We start from the raw sequence: 25,091 nt of genomic DNA, 5'->3' as shown, positions 1-25,091 counted from the left end.
ATCATTCATCATATTGCCCTCAAGATTCAACATCAAATTTTATTATTTTTTATTTTTAATTTTTAAATAAAAAAATCATAAATTGTAAATTTTATTTTCAAAATTGAAATTTCAAATTTGTTTTTGAGGGCAATATGATGAATGATTCATTCATCATTTTGTCCTTAAGATTCAACATCAAATCTGATTTTGTTATTTTGAGAGGAATAGGAAAAAAACAAAAACAAATTTAAAGCTAAACAAAGAACCAAAAATGACAATGAAAATCAGAAAATAAAAGAAAAAAAACAAGAAAACCCCTACCTTGTGCTTGAAAAATCTCTCCAAAATGCATTAGAATCTTCTTCCTTCTCTTCTTCTTGCTTCTTCTCACTCCTATCACACTTGCAATCACTTTTATCACTCCTTTATTTAGTATTCTACAAGTTTTTCCTCCTCTTTAGCTTGCTGGAAAAAAATTCAGTCTTTCAAAATGAGAGTGAAATCAACAAAAAACATGGTTTTGTGTTGTTTTGGGGGAAAAGGTGGGGCCCACGTCCAATTAGGGTTACCCCCAAACTCCCAAAATGTCATTTTTTAATAAATTTTAATTTTAAAATCTGCATTTGACGTGGGGCGACGGGGCGACGAGAGACATCTGGGCGTCTCCCTGCCCCTCGAGAAATGCCTTTGCGTCTCCCAAGGAGACTCGAGGACGTCTCCACGTCTCTTTGGGAGACGCAGAGACGTTTCCCCGCCTCTAACAGTGCTTTGGTGGCGGTGGCGGGACGGCGGGGGACATCACGTCCCGGAGACGTCCCCGTCTCCGAGACGCAGCCAAAAAGTGAGGGGGAAGCATCCCCGTGGAACGCTGATTCAAATCCACTCAAAATCTACTCAAACCACCTTTGCGGATTCCCTAATGTCGCTACCTTCACAATGCATCCAAAATTGGGTGAAACGGTCACACCAAACTCCTAGAAATCTATATAGTTGAATGGTTGGACATGGGGTCTCGGACCTGATTTAATATTTAATATTAAGGATACTTATTAAACACATCCCCATGCATACCACCAAGAACATTATTGGGCTTCGTATATTTAATATTAAGGATACTTATTAAACACATCCCCATGCATACCACCAAGAACAAGGATGTTACTGCCTGTAACTTAATAACAGTTCTGATCCGATCTGATCCATGGTGCTCTTACTAGATGCTTTTGATTCCTTTCCTTTATATCTCTCAATGTGAGGGAGAGGTCACACCTCTTCATCATGTATGCCCTTTGGCAAGAGACACACCCTTTCACCATTCCCTTTGATAGAGTGCAACTCTTCATTATTTCTGCCCTTTGAAAGGGACACAACCTCTCATAATCAGATCTGCACTTATCATTTAAATCAGATCTGCACTTCTCATTTCCAAATTATTCCCCCTCTCAAATGAGGTTCTCTTCTCCCTTTTATATCTCATTGTTGAGGGAGTCACAACCTTTCCTTTCATTTCTTTTGACTTTTCATTAACTTAATTAATCATATTTAATCATATTTAATTATTTTATTTTATATTTTAATTTAATTTTAAATATTTTAATTTTATTATTATCATTTATTATTGAATTTTATTTCAAAGTGGGGACATTACAGTCCGCCCTTCCCGAATTTGCTTGTCCTCAAGCAAATGTTTATTTTAATTTCCTCAACTAAGTCATCTACCAACATGAGTTAAACAACACAAAGCACATACATGGGAAACATGAAGCATACACGTGGAAGGCACAGAGCATACACATGGAAAACACGAAGCATACATATATGCAAACACGGAGTATACATGTGAATACACACATTGTGAAATTTCTTTCTTGTTATGAGTAGAAACACAAATCAACACCAGCTTGATGCAAAAACATAAACATTCAATCTAGTTTGTGATCTCAGGTAGATTATTTAAGAATTTCAAATGGAGTAAATATAATGAGTCTGATTAGCCATATCGACAAAGAGGATAGATAGCACAATGCTTGGATACTTGCCTCAAGTATTAATTAAATGGACTATGCTTAACCCCCTATTCATCATTAATGAAAGAGAAAAGATTTAGACACAACGAGATGCCCCGTAGTGCTTATCAGGCCCAAGAGCGGTACACTCCCCCTTGGCCCAACTGATGGTAGACTTTCAGTCATCCACATCGGGTTGCCTACCTGACAGAGGCCTAGTTTCTGCTGACCTCATTGCTCTATCTCTCTTCCACACTAGTGGTGAATATAAAATATACATCTATTATTAGTCAGTTTGTTTAAGATTATACTGTTATCAATGAGATAATTCCATACTCATTCCCTAGTGAGACCAAGGAGAAGTAGGTGCAATAGGATGCCCGTAGCACTTATCAGGCCCAAGAGCGGTACACTCCCCCTTGGCCCAACTTGTGGCAGATGTTCGGTCATCCACAGTGGGTTGCTTCCTAGACAGAGGCCTAGTTCCTGCTATCCCATGGCCCTATTCCCTTGTATCTTACTGGGTTTGGCTATGCAATTTATCCATTCATCATTACTTAATAATTAATCCATGGTTTCTTTATGGGACCAATCTTTGTGATCTTAAAATCACATTAATAATGCAATTCAATACTGACTTGTAATTTCAATAAATATTTGTGTATGCATTAGCCTTCTTCATATTCACTTCCTCAGTGAGATCAAAAGGATTTAGACGCAATGAGACGCCTGTAGCGATTATCAGGCCCAAGAGTGGTTTACTCCCCCTTGGCCTCACTAATGGCAGACCTACAGTCACCATAGCGGGTGATGTACCTGACAGAGGCCTAACATCTGCTGACCTCATTGCTCTACCCCATTTCCTCACTAATGGTCCATATGGAATTTATGATTAATTTATTCTCAATTTAAATGCTAACTTATTTGTTATTTGTTATTTTTTTTGTCATTATTATATATATATATATATATATATATATATATATATTAAGTATTTTAAATGCCACATGGATATGCCTAGTTATCCACTATTCTAATCTGAATTACTCTGAAGTCATACCAATTCAATATCTATTTGGCTGATAATAATATATTTTAAATTCATTTTATGAGATGGAACCCTCGTTGCTTATCCGTCATGGTATTTGCCTCTGTTTATTGACTAGAATAATTCGTTGATTGAATCTTACCTTACAGGATGGCAAGATCATGGCTCTGATACCATTGGTAATGTCCCCTACCTGATCTATTTAAATATACTAAAATTGATAGATTTTCTTCAATAAGTTATTAACAAGTGCTTGTCTATTTTCCTCATTAGCTGATTAATTTCATTATTCATAGTTCTTAATATAGATATCAAACCCTGCTACTACTTCAGTTTTAAGGGAGAAGGGTTTACATATGTTACCAAAGCGCTTAGAGACCAACTACAATAGGTTCCCTCAAAGTTTACAGATCCAAGCCCTTACCTATCTTGGGTCTATACCCTCAAGGCTTATTGGTCGCTGATTGCCACCCTATCTTGGGACTTAACCTATTGCTTGGATTTAGACTGCCCCTCTTTGGAACATCTCAATCCCATCTTCTTAAATACGGAAAGTAATAACATGATTTAGACTATAAGTATATATATTTCTTATGTATTATGAATACGTGTATGAAATTAAGTATGACTATCATACATATTGCAGTCCATATTAGTATTACTATTAATTCTGCATAAGAACATTATTGGGCTTCGTATATTTAATATTAACGATACTTATTAAACACATCCCCATGCTTACCACCAAGAACAAGGATGTTACTGCCTGTAACTTAATAACAGTTCTGATCTGATCTGATCCATGGTGCTCTTACTAGATGCTTTTGATTCCTTTCCTTTATATCTCTCAATTTGAGGGAGAGGTCACACCTCTTCATCATGTATGCCCTTTGGCAAGAGACACACCCTTTCACCATTCCCTTTGATAGAGTGCAACTCTTCATTATTTCTGCCCTTTGAAAGGGACACAACCTCTCATAATCAGATCTGCACTTATCATTTAAATCAGATCTGCTTCTCATTTCCAAATTATTCCCCCTCTCAAATGAGGTTCTCTTCTCCCTTTTATATCTCATTGTTGAGGGAGTCACAACCTTTCCTTTCATTTCTTTTGACTTTTCATTAACTTAATTAATTTTTAATTAATCATATTTAATTATATTTAATTATTTTATTTTATATTTTAATTTAATTTTAAATATTTTAATTTTATTATTATCATTTATTATTGAATTTTATTTCAAAGTGGGGACATTACAGCTAATCGCTTCTAAGCGGCTACTTTCCCACTACACAATATCATGGATAACTCAGATATCGCAGCATTGCTATAAGCAATAGATATTGATTGCATGTTTCCATTGTAAATCAAAGATAGCATTATTGATTTATAACTGCATGTGATAGAATTCATCCTTTACATAGTATAGATCCATTACATATCAGAAACTACAATTGCCATACAAAACATATTGTATGCATTATAATCATACATTAGACAATACAAATATCAGATAATTATCATTGAGCATATATCTTCCATTGTATATATATCAAAGATCCCATCTATATTCATTTACTTACTCAATTCATGTTCATTTGACATAGTAAGAAAGAAAGATTGGAGTAATAGCCCCAGTATACCTTCATAACCAAAAGAGGGGACATCACATAGGACTTGGTGAACTTGTGGGAGGTTTAGTCGATCAGTATGTCCAAAGGGAAGTTCGGGAGAGAGCGGTTTTTGAGAGCATGCTACGCAACAAATTCTCAGTGAACCATGCGGTCTTCGATCTTCTTGGCAGAATTCCAAGGCTGTTGGCACAAAATTTGATTGAACTACAAGAGCAACAAGAGGAAAGGAACTGAGAGCAGCATCGACAATGAATACTACAACAATATGAAGAAAGGATCCATAGGGAGGAAGAAGAGTAGGACACTGATAGACGTCGTACCCCTTGCAATTAATGCCCCTACGACCAAATAAAGATCGACGTACCAGAGACACTTGAGAGGATGGGGAACGATTAGTAAGGAGATCTCTCCAACTGAGAGATTAAAGCGAAAGAAGACGACGATTACAGGGAATTGTCGAAGTCTCTGACAGTCCAACGAGAAGTAGGAGTTGGAGCGCCAGCCGAAGCCATAGTCGGGAGAGAGAAATATCGCGTACCTGGAGTGAGTTGGAAGAGGTTGTGAGAAACCTGCCACTCCCAGACGATGAAGTAAGTGAAGATCTCGCCGACCAAGCAAGTAATCAAACCATACACTCTGCTTCAAGTGAGGACTTTGAAGCCACACACAGTACCAGTACTAGTAGCCCGTCTGTACAGTCAATACATGACAAAGGGGAAGAAAGGAACTTCCAAACTGAAGTTGCTGAACTTCTTGAAACCTAGATAGAACTCGTACCTCATTCTCAAAGGACCTCATGAATTTATCCTTCCACTCGTGAACATGCAATGGTGGAAAACTGGTCATTGGCTGTAACTGAAAATTAGAACTTTGTTTCTTGTCTTCGCTGCCCTCAAAGCTGCTCCAAGACTCCTTTTCTTCACCACCCACTAGCTGCAATTGCTCAATATCATGAAGAGGATCAGATTCTACTTAATCTTTAAGTTTTTGCTTACCACCAACTTCATGAATGGGTAAATCAGATTTGTGTTTTAGAACCTCTTTAAACATTCCATCATCAAGAACCATATGGTCCTCTAGCTCTACAATATCTGTTTTTTGAGCCTCATCAAGATCAAAGGGAAATTCATCCCACACGGTTTCCTCATCGTCCTTACCTGCCTTCACACTTGGATCCCAAATGCTAAAAGGCTGATTACTTTGTTCAGTTAAAAAGTGCTCACCATAGCTCCAAGTATTATCCAGATCCGGTGGTCTACCATAAGGGTAACCAATTATTTCATAATGTGAACATAGATCATCAACAAGCTGGAAACCAAACTTCAACTTAGACCTTGAATCTTCTCTTGGTTTCCACACATTGGTATTCTTCTCACCATGAGCAATGCTAGAACTAAACGACGTTCCATCTTCCCACTCAAAAATTGGATTGTCATATGTCTTCTCTATACCCATCTCAAACAATGGGTTATCATTGGAAACCGAAAACTGATTTTCTAAAGAAAGTGAACTGCTGCTTTGATGAATACCAAAATCAGAATATTTGTCATACCTTTCAATAGTGATTCCATGGCTGCCCCAAGTCTCATGTACCTCCTCTTCAAAGCTTGTCTTATCATCATTTTTAGCTAATCGGTGAACATCATCATAATCAACAAATCCTAAACTATGGTTTGACTCTTTGCTAGGATAAGGTGAAGGTGATGAAACAACGGTAAACTCAATTAGAGTGGAACCAAAAGAATTCACACCTCCTTGTGGCTGATCTAACATAGCTAGTTCTATATTACCTTCTTTAATCTTCATCTTCTCTTCCTCTAGAAGCAACTGAGTGCATTCAACACTGTCACTAGCTCCATAAGAAACATTAAGGAACTCATCATGCTCAACCTCAACTACTGAATGACAACCTCATCAACAATAGTTGTATGCATCACCAAAGAGTCTTCATGAAGCACTGTCTCAAAGTTATGTGTCAAAGTACCAACTCCATCATTTGTCTTTGTGTTAAAGATATTATTTTCAGACTCTTCCTTATGTTTGGATTTTGCAAAAACCTTTACCAACCCCCTTCTAATATCTAGGTCCTTCATCAAATTAATCAATCCTTGCATTAACTCACACATACTTATCTGTGGTAGATATTCTTCCAAACTTTGATATGCAACCAAAAAAAACATGACGCAACAGGATGGTAGGGAGAACTTGTTCTCTGATCAACTGTACACAAAGGTTGGGAGGAAAACCAACTCTGATACCACTGAAATGTCCCCCTCAATTTTTTTTCAATTTTTTCACATAATACATTCACCCATTAGCATTAGTATAATAAAATGAAGAGAGCAATACAAATTGGTGGTTGGACCAGCCACTTCCACTTTCCAGCAGGATAGAGAAAAAATTGGAACTAAACCACTATTTGGCAATTCAGACACTTGACAGATTACAGGAAACCTTGGCACGAATGGAGTTGGATAGACATAGGGGCAGACATGGGCGGAGCAGATCAGTTTCAGTGGTAGGTAGTCAACATAGCCATCAGTCCCGTTCATTAGTTGGGAGCTCCCTTCATTCCTCTAGGCGGGAACGCCATCGTACACTTGCTACGGATAGACCTTTGCTTCCTCAGTTTGTACCAGGTGAACAACCAGCACAGGTAGATCCACCAGAGGTTGGCTTCCAAGAGTCAGTTTTGGCAGCCACAGCAAAGTGGAGAGTCCTACCCCCAGAGTTTAGGGATGTTTTCCCTCTTCCCCAGTATTGTGCACAGCGTAGAGATACAACTAGGTTCAGAGGAGATCGTGGTTATAGACCACAACAGCAGCAGAACCATGACCTCAATAGAGCTACTGGGAAAATCATATTGGCTACATATGATGGCTCTGGTGATACGAGTGCACGAGCTTGGGTGCACAAGTTGGACATATATCTATCCTTGAGGCCCATGCCTGAGCGTGAGGCTATTCAGTTTGTTGTGTTGCATTTAGACGGGATTGCCTATGATTGGTGGCACCATGGATTGGTCACCCAGGATCACGCCTTGGTACGTTCCTATGCCGAGTTCACTGAACGACTCATTACACGGTTTGACGTTAAGGATACAGAGCTCTACTATAGAGAGTTGGCACATCTTAGACAGACTGGGCATGCAGAAGCTTTTATTAATGAGTTAGCGTATTGCGGTTATGGTACCTGATATGCCCCAGAGGCGGAGTGTGATGTTATTTATTGAGGGATTGTAGGATAAACTTAAGGGATTGGTACGTGCTTTCCAATCGGCCACTCTTAAGGAGGCCATTGATGTGACATTGAGACTGGATACCGTTCCCACTTCTTATCAGGCAGATAAGAAGCCATTCAGCGACTCTCGGGCTGCACAGAAGGCCAATACTTCACAGAATAAAAGGGGGTCATCTAGACCCCCTTGGATGAATCAGGAGATGAGGAACGAATTGAGAAGGAAAAAGTTATGCTTTTCTTGCAAGGAACCTTGGGAACCAGGACACCTTTTTGTATGGGTAAAGGAAAGGTTCATTTGATTGAGGTGACATCTGAGTTCGGGGATGAGGAGGTACCCGACACTGACACTAAGGATTGCATGGAGGATGTTGAGCAGGTGCAGACACAGTTGGAGTTAGATACCCCTGAGCCTTTGGCGATAGCCAAAGTAACTATGGCTACCCTCTCCAATTATCCTAAGTTTCATGCTTTTCGGTTGAAAGGTACACTGAAGGGCAAGCGGGTCATGAGCTTGGTAGACACAGGTGCCACGCATAACTTAATTGATTAGAAGTTAGTGGAGAGGCGTGGATTACAGTATGAGGAGTTTAGTGGTTTTGGAGTGAAGGTGGCAGATGGTGCAGTTCTAGGCTATACTAGACGGATTCCACAACTTAGTATTCAGATGGGGGATTATACTCTGATCGATGATTTTTATGTGCTTCCATTGAGGATTATGATGTGGTCTTGGGCATGTAGTGGTTACAGGGTATTGGGCGTTACATTATTGATCACCACCGTATGCAGTCAGAGTTCCTTTCTGGAGGAAGAAAACTATCTTGAGGGCAGCTTCAGATGGTGGACCTAAGGAGGTGTCTTCTCGCAGGATGGAGACTATTATTAGACATAATGATGTGATTTGGGCTACACATTGTTTGGTGAAGTCCAAAACACCTACACCTCTGGATGGCAGGATATTTCATGTTGATATTCAGTCAGTGACGGACCGTCATGGGAGAGTATTTGGTGACATACCTTTTGGAGTGCCTCCAGATAGAGGTTTTGAGCATGGTACAGAGATGGAGGATGGAGCGAAGCCAGTGATTACTACCCCATATCATCATCCTAGAGCCTATAAGGATGAAATTGAGAATACTATTCATGAGTTGTTGGATATGGGTTTCATTCGGCCTAGTTCTAGCCCCTTTGCTTCTTTTGTAGTGCTTGTTAAGAAGAAGGATGGGACTCTATGGATGTGTATAGATTACAAAGCCTTGAACAAGAAGACACTCAAGAACAGATACCCTATTCCACGCATTGATGAGTTGTTGGATGAGCTTCATGGAGCTATCTACTTCTCTAAGATTGATCTTCGTTCAGGTTACCATCAGATACGTGTACGAGTAGAGGATGTACACAAGACTGCCTTCCATTGTCACTATGGGTACTATGAGTTTCTGGTAATGCCTTTTGGCCTTACAAATGCATCGGCCACTTTCCAGTCCTGTATGAACCATATCTTCAACAAGCAGTTGAGGAAGCCGGTTCTAGTGTTCTTTGACGACATATTGATTTACAGTCGTACTTGGGAGGACCATCTCAGACTTGTTGAGGAGGTACTTAGCATTATGGAGAGCCAGTCTCTATTTGCTAAGTTATCCAAATGTGAGTTTGGACTTAGGGAGGTTTTATATTTGGGCCATGTGATCAGTGCTGATGGGGTGAAGGTGCATGAGGAGAAGATTCAGGCGATTCGGGATTGGCCCCGCCCTGAGAACATTACTGAGTTACGTGGGTTCCTTGGTTTATTTGCTTATTACAGAAGATTTGTGAGAGGTTTCTCTCAGTTGGCAACACCTTTGATAGACCTCACAAAGAAAGGGGCATTCAGATGGACAGAATAGGCACGGGGAGTCTTTGATAGACTCAAGGAGGTTATGAGCACTTGTCCAGTTTTGGCATTACCTGATTTCTGGCAGCCATTTGTCCTAGAGTGTGATGCTTAAGGTTTGGGCATAGGAGCTGTGTTGATGCAGAGCAAACATCCCATTGCCTATGAGAGCCGGAAGCTGCGAGATAATGAGAGGTTGTACTCTACCTATGATAAGGAAATGTTGGCTATTATGCATGCTTTAGCCAAATTCAGACAGTATCTTGTTGGCAGCAAATTTGTGGTAAGAACCGACTACAACAGTTTGAAATATTTCCTAGATCAGACAGAGCTCAATGATTGACAGCAAAAATGGGTGAGCAAGATTCAGGCTTATGATTTCGATATCGAATTCATAAAGGGGAAGAATAATACTGTGGCTGATGCACTCTCTAGGAAACCCTCGCTGCCCTATGTTCATTGAGCAAGATTTCAGCAGATTGGAAGGCTCAACTTTTGGTTGAGTATTCCAAAAATCAGCATGCTTGTGAGATCATGGGTGGTTTGATAGTGGATGACAGATACAATGTGGTATATGATATTATCTATTACAAGGGCAAGGTTTATCTTGTTCCTGGTTCACAGTTGAAGGAACAAATTTTGCATGCTTTCCATGATACTGCTACAACAGGACATCCAGTGTATGTTAAGACTTACAGAGCGGTGCGAGAGAGATTCTCTAGGAAGGGTCTCAAAGATGATGTTTTGCGGCATGTCCCTGAGTGTATGACTTGTCAACAGAACAAGTCGGAGCATACTCATCCTGCTGGGTTGTTACAGCCCTTGCCTATACCGGAACAAAAGTGGACTGGGATTTCTATGGACTTCATTACAGGTCTTCCTCGGGTGCAGGGGAAGGATTGTATCTATTTGGTCGTGGATAGGCTAACAAAATTTGCCCACTTCTTTCCCATTGTAGTTGATTTCACAGCATCTTAGGTGGCTGAGCTATTTTTCAGAGAGGTGTTTAGACTCCATGGGCTCCTCAAGACCATAGTGAGTGATAGGGACAGTAGATTCATGAGTTCCTTTTGGCAGGAACTTTTCAGGCTAGCAGGCACTGAGTTGACACCTAGTACTAGTTACCACCCTCAAACAGATGGACAGACCGAAATAGTCAATAAGTGAATTGAGGGATATTTGCGTAACTATGTGTCAGGGCAGCAAAAGGCATGGGTAGGTTGGTTGTATTTGTGCGATTATTGTTATAATACTACGCACCATATGTCCATTGGTATGACGCCTTTCAGAGCTCTCTACGGTTATGAGGCATTATCCTTCATTGATTTAGCTCTGATTGACAGTAGAGTTCCTTTGGCTCAGGATTGGTTACAGGAGAACCAGGATATCATGAGATCTCTCAGGGAGAATTTACAGCATGCACAGAATCAGCAAAAGATATACGCTGATCCGCATAGGATTGAGAGAGCATTTGAGGTGGATGACATGGTTTTCTTGCGCTTGCAGCCATACCAGCAAAGCACCCTTAAAGGGGGGGGAGCTGAGAAGCTCAAACCACGTTTTTATGGACCATACAGGGTACTCAGGCGAGTTGGAGAGGTTGCTTATGAGGTTGAGTTACCACCAGGCAGTAAAATTCATAATGTGTTTCATGTATCTTGCCTGAAAAAGGCCCTTGGACAACATATTACAGTTTCACCCAATTTGCCTCCCATGGATGAGGAAGGTAAATTGACTTTGGTTCCTGAGGAGATTCTTGAGGTGAGGGAACGACGGTTGAGAAGTAGGGTGATTCGTGAGTATTTGGTACGTTGGAGAGATCTTCCCATAGTGGATGCCACTTGGGAGGGTGAGGCCATTTTACAGCGTCGACCATTACAGTTGCTTGTGGGCAAGCATCTCCGAGAGGGGAGGACCGTCATGTCCCCTCTTTAGCTTTGTCTAGCAGAGACATGTGAGTCAGCTTATTATGGGGTCTTGTAGGCTGACAGTGATGGATAGAGACGTAGTGTGGTTATACAGTGTTTGGGACTTTGTATTCTGGGAGTATTGGACCAGTTTGGAGCAGTTCCTTAATTTTAGGAGGCATTTCCTTGTTTTGCGGAGGCTATTCCTACTATTTAGGAGGATTTGACAGTACCCAGGGTTGGGTTACCATGAGACTATTCCTTGGGTTCAGTTTCAGGAGATTTGGGTATGTTTCCTAGCTTCTAGGAGCATCGCTAGATTTTAGGGACAAGATTGCTCGTGGATCCATGATTTCCGACAACAGTCACAGACAGGTGGCAGGCTCCGTTTCAGACTTGTGGAGTCAGATGAACATTATACGGCTATTTGGGATATATTTTTAATATTTCCTAAGTTAGCGTCTTATTAATTAAATAAAGCTATTTATATAGCTAATTGGAGTAATAAGGGGATTTTGGCTTCTTCTGGTCAGGCAGGCATATGTGTTATAGCTCGTTGGAAAGGTCGTGAATTATTATAACATATTTTCATCATTCGGAGACCTTCTGGCACCTTGAGTTTTGTTATTTGACGAAAGGGGTGTTTTCCTATACATAAAGGCCTTTTTAATTAAGAATATGCCATTATTTAATAAAGGTAAAAGCATATTCTCCCTTTAGGGTTCGAGTAGCTTTGAGAGGGAGATAAAAGGAGATGTTGGCTCATTATTCGATTATCTTTTTACATCTTCAAACTTGGCATTTGTGAATTTTCTCTGGGGAGTGATTTCTGGAGAACTGGGACGCAAACCCCAGGGCTTGGATATTGGGACGCAAACCCCAATAGAAGGTTTCAGCGGCTTCATTTGGTTTCAGACTTTGATTGGAGTGCAAGTTCAGCATTGGAGGAGCTTTGGCTTTGGACGTTGGGTATATTGCTTGGCACGTGGGAGTTCCTTGGCTGCCTGGACGTGACTGCAGCAGCCGTACGGCCTCCTTCCAGCTGGCACGTGGGTTGCTGATTGGTATTCATCAGCCATCTCTTTTCATTGTGCGTGGATGGTCTTTCTTGCAGCCGGCAACATTGTTTTGGTTGGTAGATACTTTGCTGGCATATCATTTATGTATTTTGCCTGGTACGATTTGTAGCTATTCTAGATTGGCTGAATATTATATTATTGCACATTATTTTCCAGCCTATTTCATATTTGCTGCTGTTGTTATTCATTGTTTACCTATATCTGGAAAAATACAAACAAAAACAAAAGACACAACCTTTTTGCAATTTCTGTCTCTCTTTGAAAGATCATTTAATAAACAGGAAGAATTTATTTTAAAACAAATAATTAAAAATTACAGCCTGTCAGCTTAAAAGATCCATCAGGGATCTTTCAACAAACCACACTAAAAAGAACACAACTCCTCCAAAATTCCACGGAAAGACCCGAAACTGATTACAAATGAATTCTAGTAAGGAGGGGATCTAGAAAGGACCAACAAACAGCTGCAAACATCGCTTAAAACATGAATGCACACATTTCTAGACAAACCCACACATAGAACTACCTGGAAGAGGGCGGTTTGCTATAATAAATTCACAACTCAAAACAGACTTTGAAAACTGGCATATAGTATCGCCTAAGGCTAGGGAAAATAAAGAGAATACCCAAAAGCCACAAAAATTCGTCCTTAGACTTATGATGACAAAACCACTTCAACACTACAACCAACCTGCAACCTAAAAACACACAATCACCCCAAAACATATCAGAAAACATCAAATGTTACTACATCAATGAACTCCATCTGTTCTTCAGTGTAAAGAACAGTCTCTCAATCTCAACTAGTTGCTATCTTTCAAGCAAGAAGCCAAGAACCAGCTAGGAGGTATGCATTCCTCGAAGCAATCTCTTTGTATTTTGGCAACACTTCGTCACAAATAAACATGGATACCAAAAACAAGAGCCCAACACTCTTATTTATAGATTTTGTGTCTCCAAATTGAAATTCACATTCCCTCCAAATGAATGCCAAACCCAAATGCACATTCACTTCACATTATTTTGGAATTACATTTCATTTCAACTTTCTCCAAGCCGACCTTCACATAGAAGCAAATATACTCTATAAAAATGATAATAAAATAGTAATGTGGTGTGCAAGGTAGATAAGTGAAATATATCATAAAATTGACTTATTTCTCCATAAGGCGTCCATCTTGCCTAATTAATATTTCACTTCATAAAGTATTTTTCCTCAACAATATCGCCTAACCTTATGACATAAAATAATACTTTATCACCTCAAGTCATAACCATAAATACATAAGTCACATGCGTAGGCCAAGGGGGCATTAAAATATACTAATACTTTTTCCATGTGTTGAACAACTGCCAAAGTGAACTGAAGGCCAAAAGTATTAAAAACTGCACCGCCAGAAATAGCCTTTGAACTGGACCACTGAACTTGCCAAAAATAACACTTACTAAAAATAGCATACTGCTAAAGATAGTAAGTTTGTACACATGGGTCCGGATGCCCCTGCACAAAAAGTGCTACTCCCAGGATTGTGGTGGCTGACCCTACACGCCTTTTCATCATATATGCCCTTTGGCAAGAGACACACCCTTTGACCATTAGCCCCCTTTGAAAGAGTGCAACTCTTCATTATTTCTGCCCTTCGAAAGGGACACAACCTTTCACATTAAGATCTGCACTTCTTATTTAAATCAGATCTGCACTTCTGATTCCCAAATTATCCCCCCTCAAATGAGGTTCTCTTCTCCCTTTTATATCTCATGTTCGAGGGAGTCACAACTTTTCATTTTATGTCTTTTGACCATTCATTAGCTTAATTAAATTTTAATTTTATTTAATTATATTCTTTTTTATTTTAATTTTACTATTATTGTTTATTATTAAATTCTATTTCAAAGTGGGGACATTACACCTTAATCAATCTCTGTAATGTCCCATTATGTTATTCCTTAGGAAATTAGGGAACAATTGTCTTGCAAATCAGTTTCAAGAGACTTCTTTCCAAAATCTGCTTAGAATAATGATAATTGATGTTACTTAAGAATGCTATCACTTATAATATGATGATATATAAGATAAAGTATCACAGTTATTTATGCAAGATGATTTCTGATCTATGTATTTGATCTACACTTCTGATATAAAATATGGATTGTGCAATTAATGTAGTTGATAGCTGTCTTTGATATGACACTGAGAAATATGCTTTAATCTGCTTCTATCGCTTATAGCAATGAGGTGTCTTGCTGCTCCCTATCTATCTTTATAAGTATGCAAATGTATTCACTATCGCTTACAGCGATGTTACTGCTCTTTTTTATTTCTTTCTTTAATTGTAAGCAAACTGATCTGCCAAAGGCCAATGTGCGATAGAGTCTAGCCAATGTGGATACAAAGCAGAATAAAAGACAAATCCGATAATGCCTTCTTAGAATGAGGTCAATGTCTCTTTAGTATATTTCAAAGGGATGTGAATCGAATGTTTGTATCTCTTTATTTGAATAATTAACTTTTCATGGTGATCTCACCCCTTAGTGGGTAACCAATCGGTGATTAGTTAATCATTATTGGATATATATATATATATATATATATATATATATATATATATATATATATATATATATATATATATATATATATATATATATACAGATCGTGTTTGTTAATCGATACATGGATTAATGCAATATTCAATCCTTCTTATCTAGCGACGATGAGAGTAGGTTAATCACATATTTTATATCCTTTGCTGATCAATTTCACTTAGCCTCCCATGACCATGGCTGACTTAATACATTTCAATGATTGGCTGGCTTAATACTTCCCATAGAAATAATATTTGGTAGTCTTAAATCTTCTCCATGCATACCATCAAGTACAAGGATGTTGCTGCCTGTAACTTAATAACAGTTCTGATCTGATCTGACTCATGGTGATATGCTGCACTCGTTTGGTTGGGGATATCACAATATCAACACATCTTTCCAATGCCGAAATCATAATCTAAACCAGGTGGGATATTGCCCACAACCAACTCATATTCAAAATAAAAAATAGAATCATTGAGCTCTTAAAACTAGGCACAAGACAGAAAGCATGCATCTCAATGCAACTGCATAAACAAGATAACCATTAAGCAACCCGACAGATCATTGGTCAAGAATGATCACATAACATATATCAAAACAGAGCATAATAAAAACACTCAAAGCCAGATACTGCCACAATGAAGTATCAAAAACAGATCAAAGCACCACAAAAGATCTACATTCAAACTGGAAATGGTATAACCACAGGCATACTGTCAACCTTTGTCAAGAAGCAAGCAATGCAGGAGAGCAAATGAGAGGGGCATTACATGACCATTGTTTCACAAGGATGAACGAATGATTAGAATTTGGACCAAAATTTTGGCAAGTCTATGATTATACCAAATTCTACCTCTGCATTGACATTATACTGTTTATTTAAGCACTTGTGTTTGGCAACATTCATTTAGTCAAATTTGTTGCACTAAATTATTGCTCCAAACTTTGTCAAAGTTAACCTTTGCAAAAGCTGTGCCAATTTCAGCATAGTGCCAAATATTTGCTATTACTCACTTGGTCAATGTTTAGCTTTGAGCAATCCATTACTGCCAAACTATATGGACACCAACATTAGTCCAGATCCAACAGCTTGTGCCAATTGGTAGTGTCAATTTGCTTAGGCCTTTCAGTGCCAAATTTTTGCACAACTTTTAAACTTAGCTCACATTCTTGCAGCAGATGCTTGTTCCCATGCGGTAATCTGTTAGATATAAATAATATCTCTTATGATAATTGGAAATTGAACACCCATAGTGTTTTTGTCGTGACCCTAAGAAGACATGATTCTGTGAGTGCATGGATTGAATAATAGATCTTGAAAGCATATGATATACAAGACAACAAGACTAAGCTGATGTCGACAACTTGCTTTCATAAATTTGTTTCTCCCTGGGTGTTGGCTGGGTTTAACGATGTAGGAATGTGGTTTCAAATTTCAATGATGCCATCACAATATAGGTGCACAAGTAACCAATTTTAAAGAGAGCATTACATATACTGTATAGGACATAAAGCGTATTAGGTATATAAATTAGCAATCCCTTGGTTAAATGGAAATTAGTAAAAATTACATCAGTCACGTTTTTGGATTGAGTTGAGTGAACACGTAGCGAATGTGAATATAGGAACCACTTAAGTGCAACCCGTTTGATGGATTAATTTATGTATGTATTCTTTTCCATGATCTCATATGATTTTGTTGTTAGGAAAAGTGTATATGATTATGATTCTTAGTTATTACAATTCTAAATTCTGAGATTAATGGATATATATATTTTTCAATCATGCTGATATTATTTATATAAAAAATATTGTCTGTATTGTAGGCTCCTTGGCCACATATACAATACTTGGCTGAAGCTACTATGGAGGCAGGGAAAGTTCTTATTCCGAGACTTGCTGTATATCCAACATATGTGCGAAATGCAGAAATGTGGTTGGTGTGATCTCTAACTATATTACCTAATTAGTTATTGCACCATGGAATATATTATAAATGATAATTTGTCTTTACTTGTCTTCTTTAAGATAATTTATTAGAATATAATTGTAAAAAAAATAGTTTATTTGAAAATTATCCACAAAACATTGTAAGTTTGTAATATAAATGTAGATTGTAGGCGCTCTGATAATATAGATTGTATACACTTAAATTTCCAACTATTATCATTATTGATTAGCAGTTTTCTTTTCTTCTTGTGTTTGATTTACCAGTATATCATCACATCCTATACTTTTTAAGTGGTTGACTTTTATGATTTAGAATAAAGTGTGGATAATAGTGTATTACTAAGATGGGATAATTAAATTGTGTTATATCCCATATGGAAATACTTTTATCTCACTCTAGTACACTATTCAGCCCACTTTCAAAACTTGCCACTTGGCACCCAAGTTTGACTTGGGCTTGGTAATTTCAAAAAATACTTAAATTCATTAACTTGTTAAAGCCTAGGAATACTCACCAAAACTTCGGAAGAATCAGTAAAACTTGTCAAAAACTCGGCTACACTAAGCAAAACTCATTTAAATTTGCCAAAAACTTGGCAAAACTCATCTAGGTGAGTTAATAGGCAATTTATTCCTTTTACAAAATAACTTGTGAGTATTTGGGAGCTGGATGAGTACTCGGAGAGTTTTGAAACCATTCTATACTGTTTCTATACTGTATGCAGTTCAGTGTTAGGCTTTTATTATTTTGTTTGAATACCTTACCTAGCTTATTTGGTATATGTTACGATTAAAAAGTTTGTTTTGATGATATGTTTACCCTTAATATATATATGTTTAAATTCCTGATCTTGTACACTAAATTATTTGATCTCTTTCTGTTCTATCGTGATTACCTTTTTGTATAGAGCATTTTTGGCATGATATTTTGTTATAATTATATGCAGAGTTATGAATGCAAGCACGTGTTTAACAAAGTAATGATTGCATGAGATGTATCATACTTATAATTAATTTTAATTAGTGATTACTGATGGTTATGGTAAGTTGACTAGTGCTTAGTGAACTGTTAAGTTAACAGTTGTATTTACTGTCTTCTTTTCTCGATGTAGATGGGTTGAAAATATTTGGTTATTTTTGTTGAGCTAGGATTAAATTTGTAGTTTGTGTGTGACAATTAAGTGCGAAACCTTGTGATCAACATAAAAAATTTCACACAAGCAATAGAGTGCACAGATAACATGAAAAAATGAAGACTGACTTATATGGCATCCTAGTAGGACAAAGAGGGAGTTTGATGGTTATAAATGGGATAAAATTCTTTGATAGGTTATGGATTTTAATCACATGCCAATATAGTTTCAGGATATTATGCTGGTTATCTGGAAACTAAAGGGGCCAAAATGTGGGGAGTAGCAGTTTTGTAAGAAAATGATTGGGCTTGAAATGCAAAATTTGAGGGTTAGAACATTCGTTTCTAAGGCTTGAGTGTTGATTGTTGTTTTTCTATATTCTAAAGCTTTAAGGAGGGTGAATTATATGATTATGAACTATCAGAAGGCTTTGCAACAAGATTTCCTTTGTTGCACAAGGGCACAAATGTTTATCATTTCTTTGAGAAGTTGGCCATATATTCTATTCCCTCAAAATCAAAGTGATCACTCTGATTTATGGATGAAACTATTTCAAAGTGGTTTTGTGGAAAGGGGAGCATGACAGAAGTCTGAAATCACAACAAAGGAATTAAAAAATTCAGCGTGGATGACAAAAGTAGTAAACAATCTTCTTCCCTTCTTAGATATTTTAGTTTCTATGCCTGATGTTATGTTGATTATTGAGTTTATTGAATAATCAAAGAAAAAATCTTGAAACATAAAGGCTTGACAAGATCGTGACTAAGTAAGAGAACTTGCATGGCCATTCTGCTCAAACAATTGCAGTCTTTAGTATTTTAGTGGTTTAGCCAGAACATAAATCCCCTAACTTGTTTTCTTATGTTAGAATATATCTGCCAATCTGTTAGGACTTGCAGCAATAAATGATAACTAGAGCACATTTCTAGTAGCTGGTGCATTCTGATCTCATTTGTATTTTACTATCAGTAATCACTTGAAACATGCTGATTAGTTGCTGGTGCAGTCTGTGAAGATTGAATGAAAGTATATAAAATGAGCTAATTTAATTGATATTATACATGTTATGCAGTCTCAATGTCTTTACTCTCATTTATTAGAAGTTAGATGACATGAGTAGGTCAGCCAGAACACTATATACAAAATAGTAAACAATAAATGACTTCATTCTCTAGTGAGGATTGCGCAACTAGTGATGATGAGGTTGTAAAATTAATTTAAATTTTTTTCAATTTAAATGATAGTGTTGGTAAATCCTTGAGAAGGTTTGGGCTTTCGCATTACTAATCTTAATATTTCTTTTGTTATTTTCCTGTAGGATTTATTTCAAGTTTTGAAAATATAGCTTATGGGCTTCCAGTGAAGTTTAGTTCTTCTTAGGATAATAAGACGTATAAGAAATATGTGGTGTGATTTGAAGTTCTTTGTTTTCTTCTATGGTTCGTAGCTAGAGAGTGTGTTCTCGATATGTTTTTAATGATTGGTTGCAGTGAACTTGTATTTCATTGTACTATCATTTGCTTGTAGGATGGAAGGATCATGAAGTGGGTGCAGTCAGCTACAAACAGTTTAGGCTATGCTCGAGCCGATTTCTGGTCTCCTGGTCAGTCTGTAGAAGGCTCTTTCAATTTTGGGTCTTCATGTTTATCCGAAAAGATTTATGGACAGGTTCTGGAAAAGGACATGGATGCAAATAAAGTTGCAGATATCCCTACGGCATTACAGATGTCTAGAACAGATGAATCTACGATATCTGTTGATTTTGATGGTGCAATTATGGTTCCAGGATCTAAATGTAAAAGAGGTATGGCATTTCTGAGAGTGTTAACTTTGTTTCTTTCAAAGTAAATTTCCAAGAGTTTTCCCTTCACAACTCATTAATCAAAAGTTCATAAATTGTAGGTGGTGACCTGGAAATACACTTTTTTGTAGCAGGACTCATCTTTTGAATGGTTTGTGTAGGTAAAAAGAACACAACCGTTGGAATGATATTGGATAAAGTAACATCAGTGGAAGAGTTAATGGAGGTAATTAAAATATTCTATGCTCCATTTTATCTAGTTGCAAATTCTTTCCAAACTAGGCATGAAACTATGTGAGGAATCTCGGTGCTTATGAAAGGGTTCTATCCAGGGTGTGTTAAAATATTTTAGAACAGTTTGCACTGCATAGAGGCATGCTATGGATTACTTAAAAATTTGGCTTTGTTTCTTTGAATGAATAACTATGAACATTAAAACTATATTCACAAATGAAGATGTTTTGTTTATTTATTATACCATTGCACGTTGGCCCAAAATTTTGAATTTTGTATTGAAGAAGAGTAGAAAACTTATAAGAAAGCTATAAACATGTAGGAAATGGGTGGTATTGGCCTGCTGCTGATAGTCCTCAATGTTTTTGTATTTATTAGTTGGGATTACTCTTTCGGATTGAATGCCAAGCTTCCATTGTTCTAAACATGCTCTTAAAAGTAAAACCTTTGATAAACCCTTGTCTATGTTTCTGTTTTCATATTCTTGTGGTTTTACTCTAATTTGATGTTGACTTGTTTTAGCTGATCGAAACATAACTTAAAGCTTGCACTAAATTTTAGTGTTCATTACACTAGCTTTGCTTGTTTTCCATACTGTTTTATATCGTGGTATATCTTTTAGTGCATTGTTACATGGTGCATGTTGGTTTAATAGTGTGCAATTTTCCTCTAGAGTCTAAATTTACTTGTGCAATTGGCCTAGCTTTAGGGGTTTGGAAACATACAGCTTTAAGCATCAATATGTTTTTGATTTTCTTTTTCCATTGGGGAAAACCTCTCTACTAGGTGGAGATATTGTGTCTTCTTTTAAATATATGTAGAAAGATCTTATGGCTATATCTAGTTTTTTCCTCTTCACCTGTCGTGTCAACTTATTTAACCCTAAGCTCAAATAAAGAATCATCTTTTGAGAAAGGTTGAAGGTGTTGGAGAAATATGTCAGTCCGTTGTAATTGGTTCTCCAAATCCAGAATTGGTATTGTTTGTGTTCCTTGTGTTCGTATCAGTTCATCTTATTCATCAGTCGAATCTCCATAAACAATCCATCCACATCTGTTTCTTCAAGTATTATATCATTGTCAAAAGATATGTGTTGAAGTAAATAATCATCCTTTAGTGAGAAACTTTGTCATCCATCATTCTGTAGTGGTGGGACTTTAACAAACTAAGTCTGTTTAGTTTTATTAGTGCAATCAGCTGCAAAGAATATATTCTTAAGTGAGGAAATGATTCAACTCTTCACTATTAATCTCATAGCTTCTATGTTCATGGATCAATCAATTCTTCTCTTCTTTAAGCTTATCCAAACGTAGCATCAACTCATTAACTACCATTGAATGCTCAGTTCTTGGTTATTCAATTTTGTCTTGTGTAGGTTCTTTAGATAATCTCTCAAAGGTAGAGAGTAATTCCTTCGATGTTCTTCATCCTTCACAAAATCATTGACCTCTTGCTTAGTGGAAATAGTTGAATCATCATGTTGATCTATGGACACTTGGGAGAATTCATCTTCTTCAACAAACAAATGGTATGCATTTTCTTCTAATGCAAAAGCTTCTTCTTTGCAGAAAAATAGTCAAGGCTTGGGAGCTAGATAGGAAGTCTAACACTTGCTCCTTACTTATTGATAAGGGACGAGTCTTGTGATATCCACGATTTGGTTATCAACCTTCCATTTGGTGGTAGTGGATCAGTATGGTATAAAGATGCTTCGAGTACTCATGCCCCAAAAGATATACCCTCGTATTCATTTTGAATTTTGTAGTCATCTCTCTAAATAAGGCCCATGATGTATTATTGGGGTAAGGTTGGTTGATAGTAGCCAAAGCTGATTATAACTGGGAGAAGAATTGATTGTTTATTGAAAATAAAGGTTGGAAACACATAATTTCAAGAACTAGTTAGTAAGTAAAGGTTTTACCTTGTTTGATGGATTATCAAACTCATTCTTTGACGAGGAATGCTTGGAAGGCGGAAACATTGGTACCATAATTCCAAATGATAAATGCATTTTGGAGCTGCAATCTTGTTTGGAAGAGAAAAGAATCTCTTAGAGGTCTCTTCAATTGGCAAATAGAATACTATGAAGTCTTCCAACATGATACTAACTTCATGGAAATCTAAAAATAAAAAGGAATAGAATGAGATTAGATTGAAGGATCTATCCTTGAAACTTATCCTCTAGAGTTCATAGAATATAAAGTGAGTGACATTGAGTTAGATGATGAATTGACACATTAGTTAGGATGTTAGGAGGTTATGAAGTATGTCATAACCCTCCTTTTGGACCTTGATAAAAACTTGATATTATTATTATTATGATCATCATTATTATTATATTATTAACTTTATGAGTAATGTTAGATACAAATGATAAATGAAATAAGGATGGAATTTTTATCGTTTTATTAGTATTATTTTTGTGAGCAAAGTTAGTATGGTTGGAATTTTTAAATGAAAAGAATTAAATAAGAGTGACACATTCACGAAGACGTAAATCTATTTGGAAATTACTTTTACTCAATATATTAATTGAGCACACATCGTAGGAGAAAATGAGAAGTTTCTAGAAGAGATTTTTCAAATTCCATTTCTCGCATGTAACCCCCACTTTGACAATATTTAATTTTGCGTGGAGTTAATTTTGGATAAGAATCTCTAATCAATTAATTTCTTTGATAGTGGGAAAATGACTCTTTTTCTATATATTGAATTCTAAGATTCTCGGAAAAGGGAGTTCATTGTTTTGAGGAAGTAGTAATTTCTTGAATACTTGCAAAAATCATGTTAGTAGTAGTAGGATTTTGTAGACATTGTTTTGTAGGAGATGGGTTTTGAAATTTTTTGAGGAGATCATACCAAGCTACAAGGAAGGATTGAAGAAGGTTAGGTAGGAGAATTAGAGAGGATTCAATAACAAGTTCTTCGTTCAAATCCAGGTTCCCATCTTGTCTACTCGCTTGTTTCTTTCAAAATGAAGGAGATTTTTATTTATACGCATGATGCATTTTGTATGATGGAAATTTATAGGAAAGAGACCTACTTTTCTTACTTGCATGCATGCTATAATTTCTTTTGGAATTTAGAGGATTAAAGTATTGAAAACGTTATCAATATTTCATTTAAATCCAAGGTTGCATGGGTACGGGGGTTCTTGGAGACGTTGGGTACCGGTACGACTATTTTTTCAAAATAGGAGACGTGGGTACTTGAAGATGCCAATTTTTTTTTTTTAATATAATTTAATAATTTATAGAAAATCTGAAAATCTGATGACATTGAACTTTCAAAAAAAGAAATAACATTAAGTATTAAGTATTAACTATGAAGTTTAGGATCAAAATGCCATACAATCATTGTGTCATAGTTTCAAACTGATTAGTGATACTGATTACATATTGAAGATAGCTTGATAAACAACAAGCTGATACGCAAACCAAAAACTGAAAGCAAAAATCAGAAATTTATATTTATAATCTACTCTTCTTCGCCATGATCATCCATATCAAGGTCATCAGCTATGAGGCTCTCCAAATAGTCATCACTCTCGAATTCGGGTTCCTCTGATGGTAGAATAACAGGGGGTAAATCAGCTAGTCCATCTGCTTCAACCACTTCATCTACAATGGCTGCAACTTCTCCATCAGGTGAAATTTGATCCCATTTTGCCGAAGGACCCTCATTGTATCCAGGATCTACACGAGAGAGAAGACAAAGTGAGCTATGAATGTACACCAGGTTCTCTGCTTTCTTTGATCCTAATCGGTTCCTCTTCAGTGAATGAATGAACCCATAAGTGCTCCAATTTCTCTCACAAGATGAAGAGCTAGCCACTTGTGAGAGCAATCGTATTGCAAATGATTGCAATTCAGGGGCTTCACTTCCATGATTCCACCACCACTCTATAGGGTCTTTCTTTACTTTCATATCATATATAGCCTCCACAGAAGCAAAATCACCTTGCCCACGTGAAAACTTATTCCATTGAGTCCTCATAATTGAAGCTTCCTCACCTCAGCCATAGATCGTTTTAACCGCAGCCCAAATGCTCTTCATTACCTCTCTATCCTGATGTGGAGCTCTCTTTTTGGTCACTTCTATATCATACCATTTAGGATTAAGGGCATAGGCAACACAATGAAGAGGTGTGTTAAGTTTGTTCCACCTTCCATGTAACTTTTCTTCTATCAAAGGATATAGAGAAATATCTTTTGCATCAGTTATTTTCTTTACTCTTTCACACATGGAATCTATTGCTTCATATACCTCTCCCAAACATGCCTTATCTGAATCTGCAAATTTGATCACCTCACATATGGGCTTAATAAAGTCCACAACAAACTTAACATCAGCCCAAAAATGCTCATCAAGGACCATAGCTCTCACCTCAACTGCAATATCTGATGTAGATTGTTTCCAAGCTGCCCATGCATCACTAACAATCGTGGAACACAAAGCTCCTTTGACTTCACAAAGGCGGTCAAGAAGAATGAAGTAAGAAGCAAAACGTGTGTCAGCAGATTTGAGAAGTTCCACCTTGGCAAATTTACGATAAATGGCTTGTGTGTGGTGATGGTTACATATGAACATTTGTATCTTTCTGCCCTTCTCTATGAG

At 37.2% G+C, this 25,091-nt stretch overlaps 1 protein-coding gene across 2 annotated transcripts in view; it reads left to right on the top strand.

The window, feature by feature from the left end:
- The window catches only part of LOC131072039 (uncharacterized), a 354,982-nt gene that overhangs the window by 89,918 nt on the left and 239,973 nt on the right, over positions 1–25,091 (top strand). Inside the window, exons 5-7 of one of the 2 annotated variants that reach the window (XM_059211051.1) lie at positions 17,183–17,296; positions 19,967–20,243; positions 20,402–20,466. In XM_059211051.1, the coding sequence (XP_059067034.1) occupies positions 17,183–17,296; positions 19,967–20,243; positions 20,402–20,466 (456 nt within the window). The remainder of the gene's footprint in view (positions 1–17,182; positions 17,297–19,966; positions 20,244–20,401; positions 20,467–25,091) is intronic. The other variant, XM_059211052.1, reaches the window with a different exon arrangement.

This window comes from Cryptomeria japonica, chromosome 9 (assembly GCF_030272615.1).
Source record: "Cryptomeria japonica chromosome 9, Sugi_1.0, whole genome shotgun sequence".
Lineage (NCBI taxonomy): Eukaryota > Viridiplantae > Streptophyta > Pinopsida > Cupressales > Cupressaceae > Cryptomeria > Cryptomeria japonica.
This window is presented reverse-complemented; position numbering and strand designations above follow the sequence as displayed.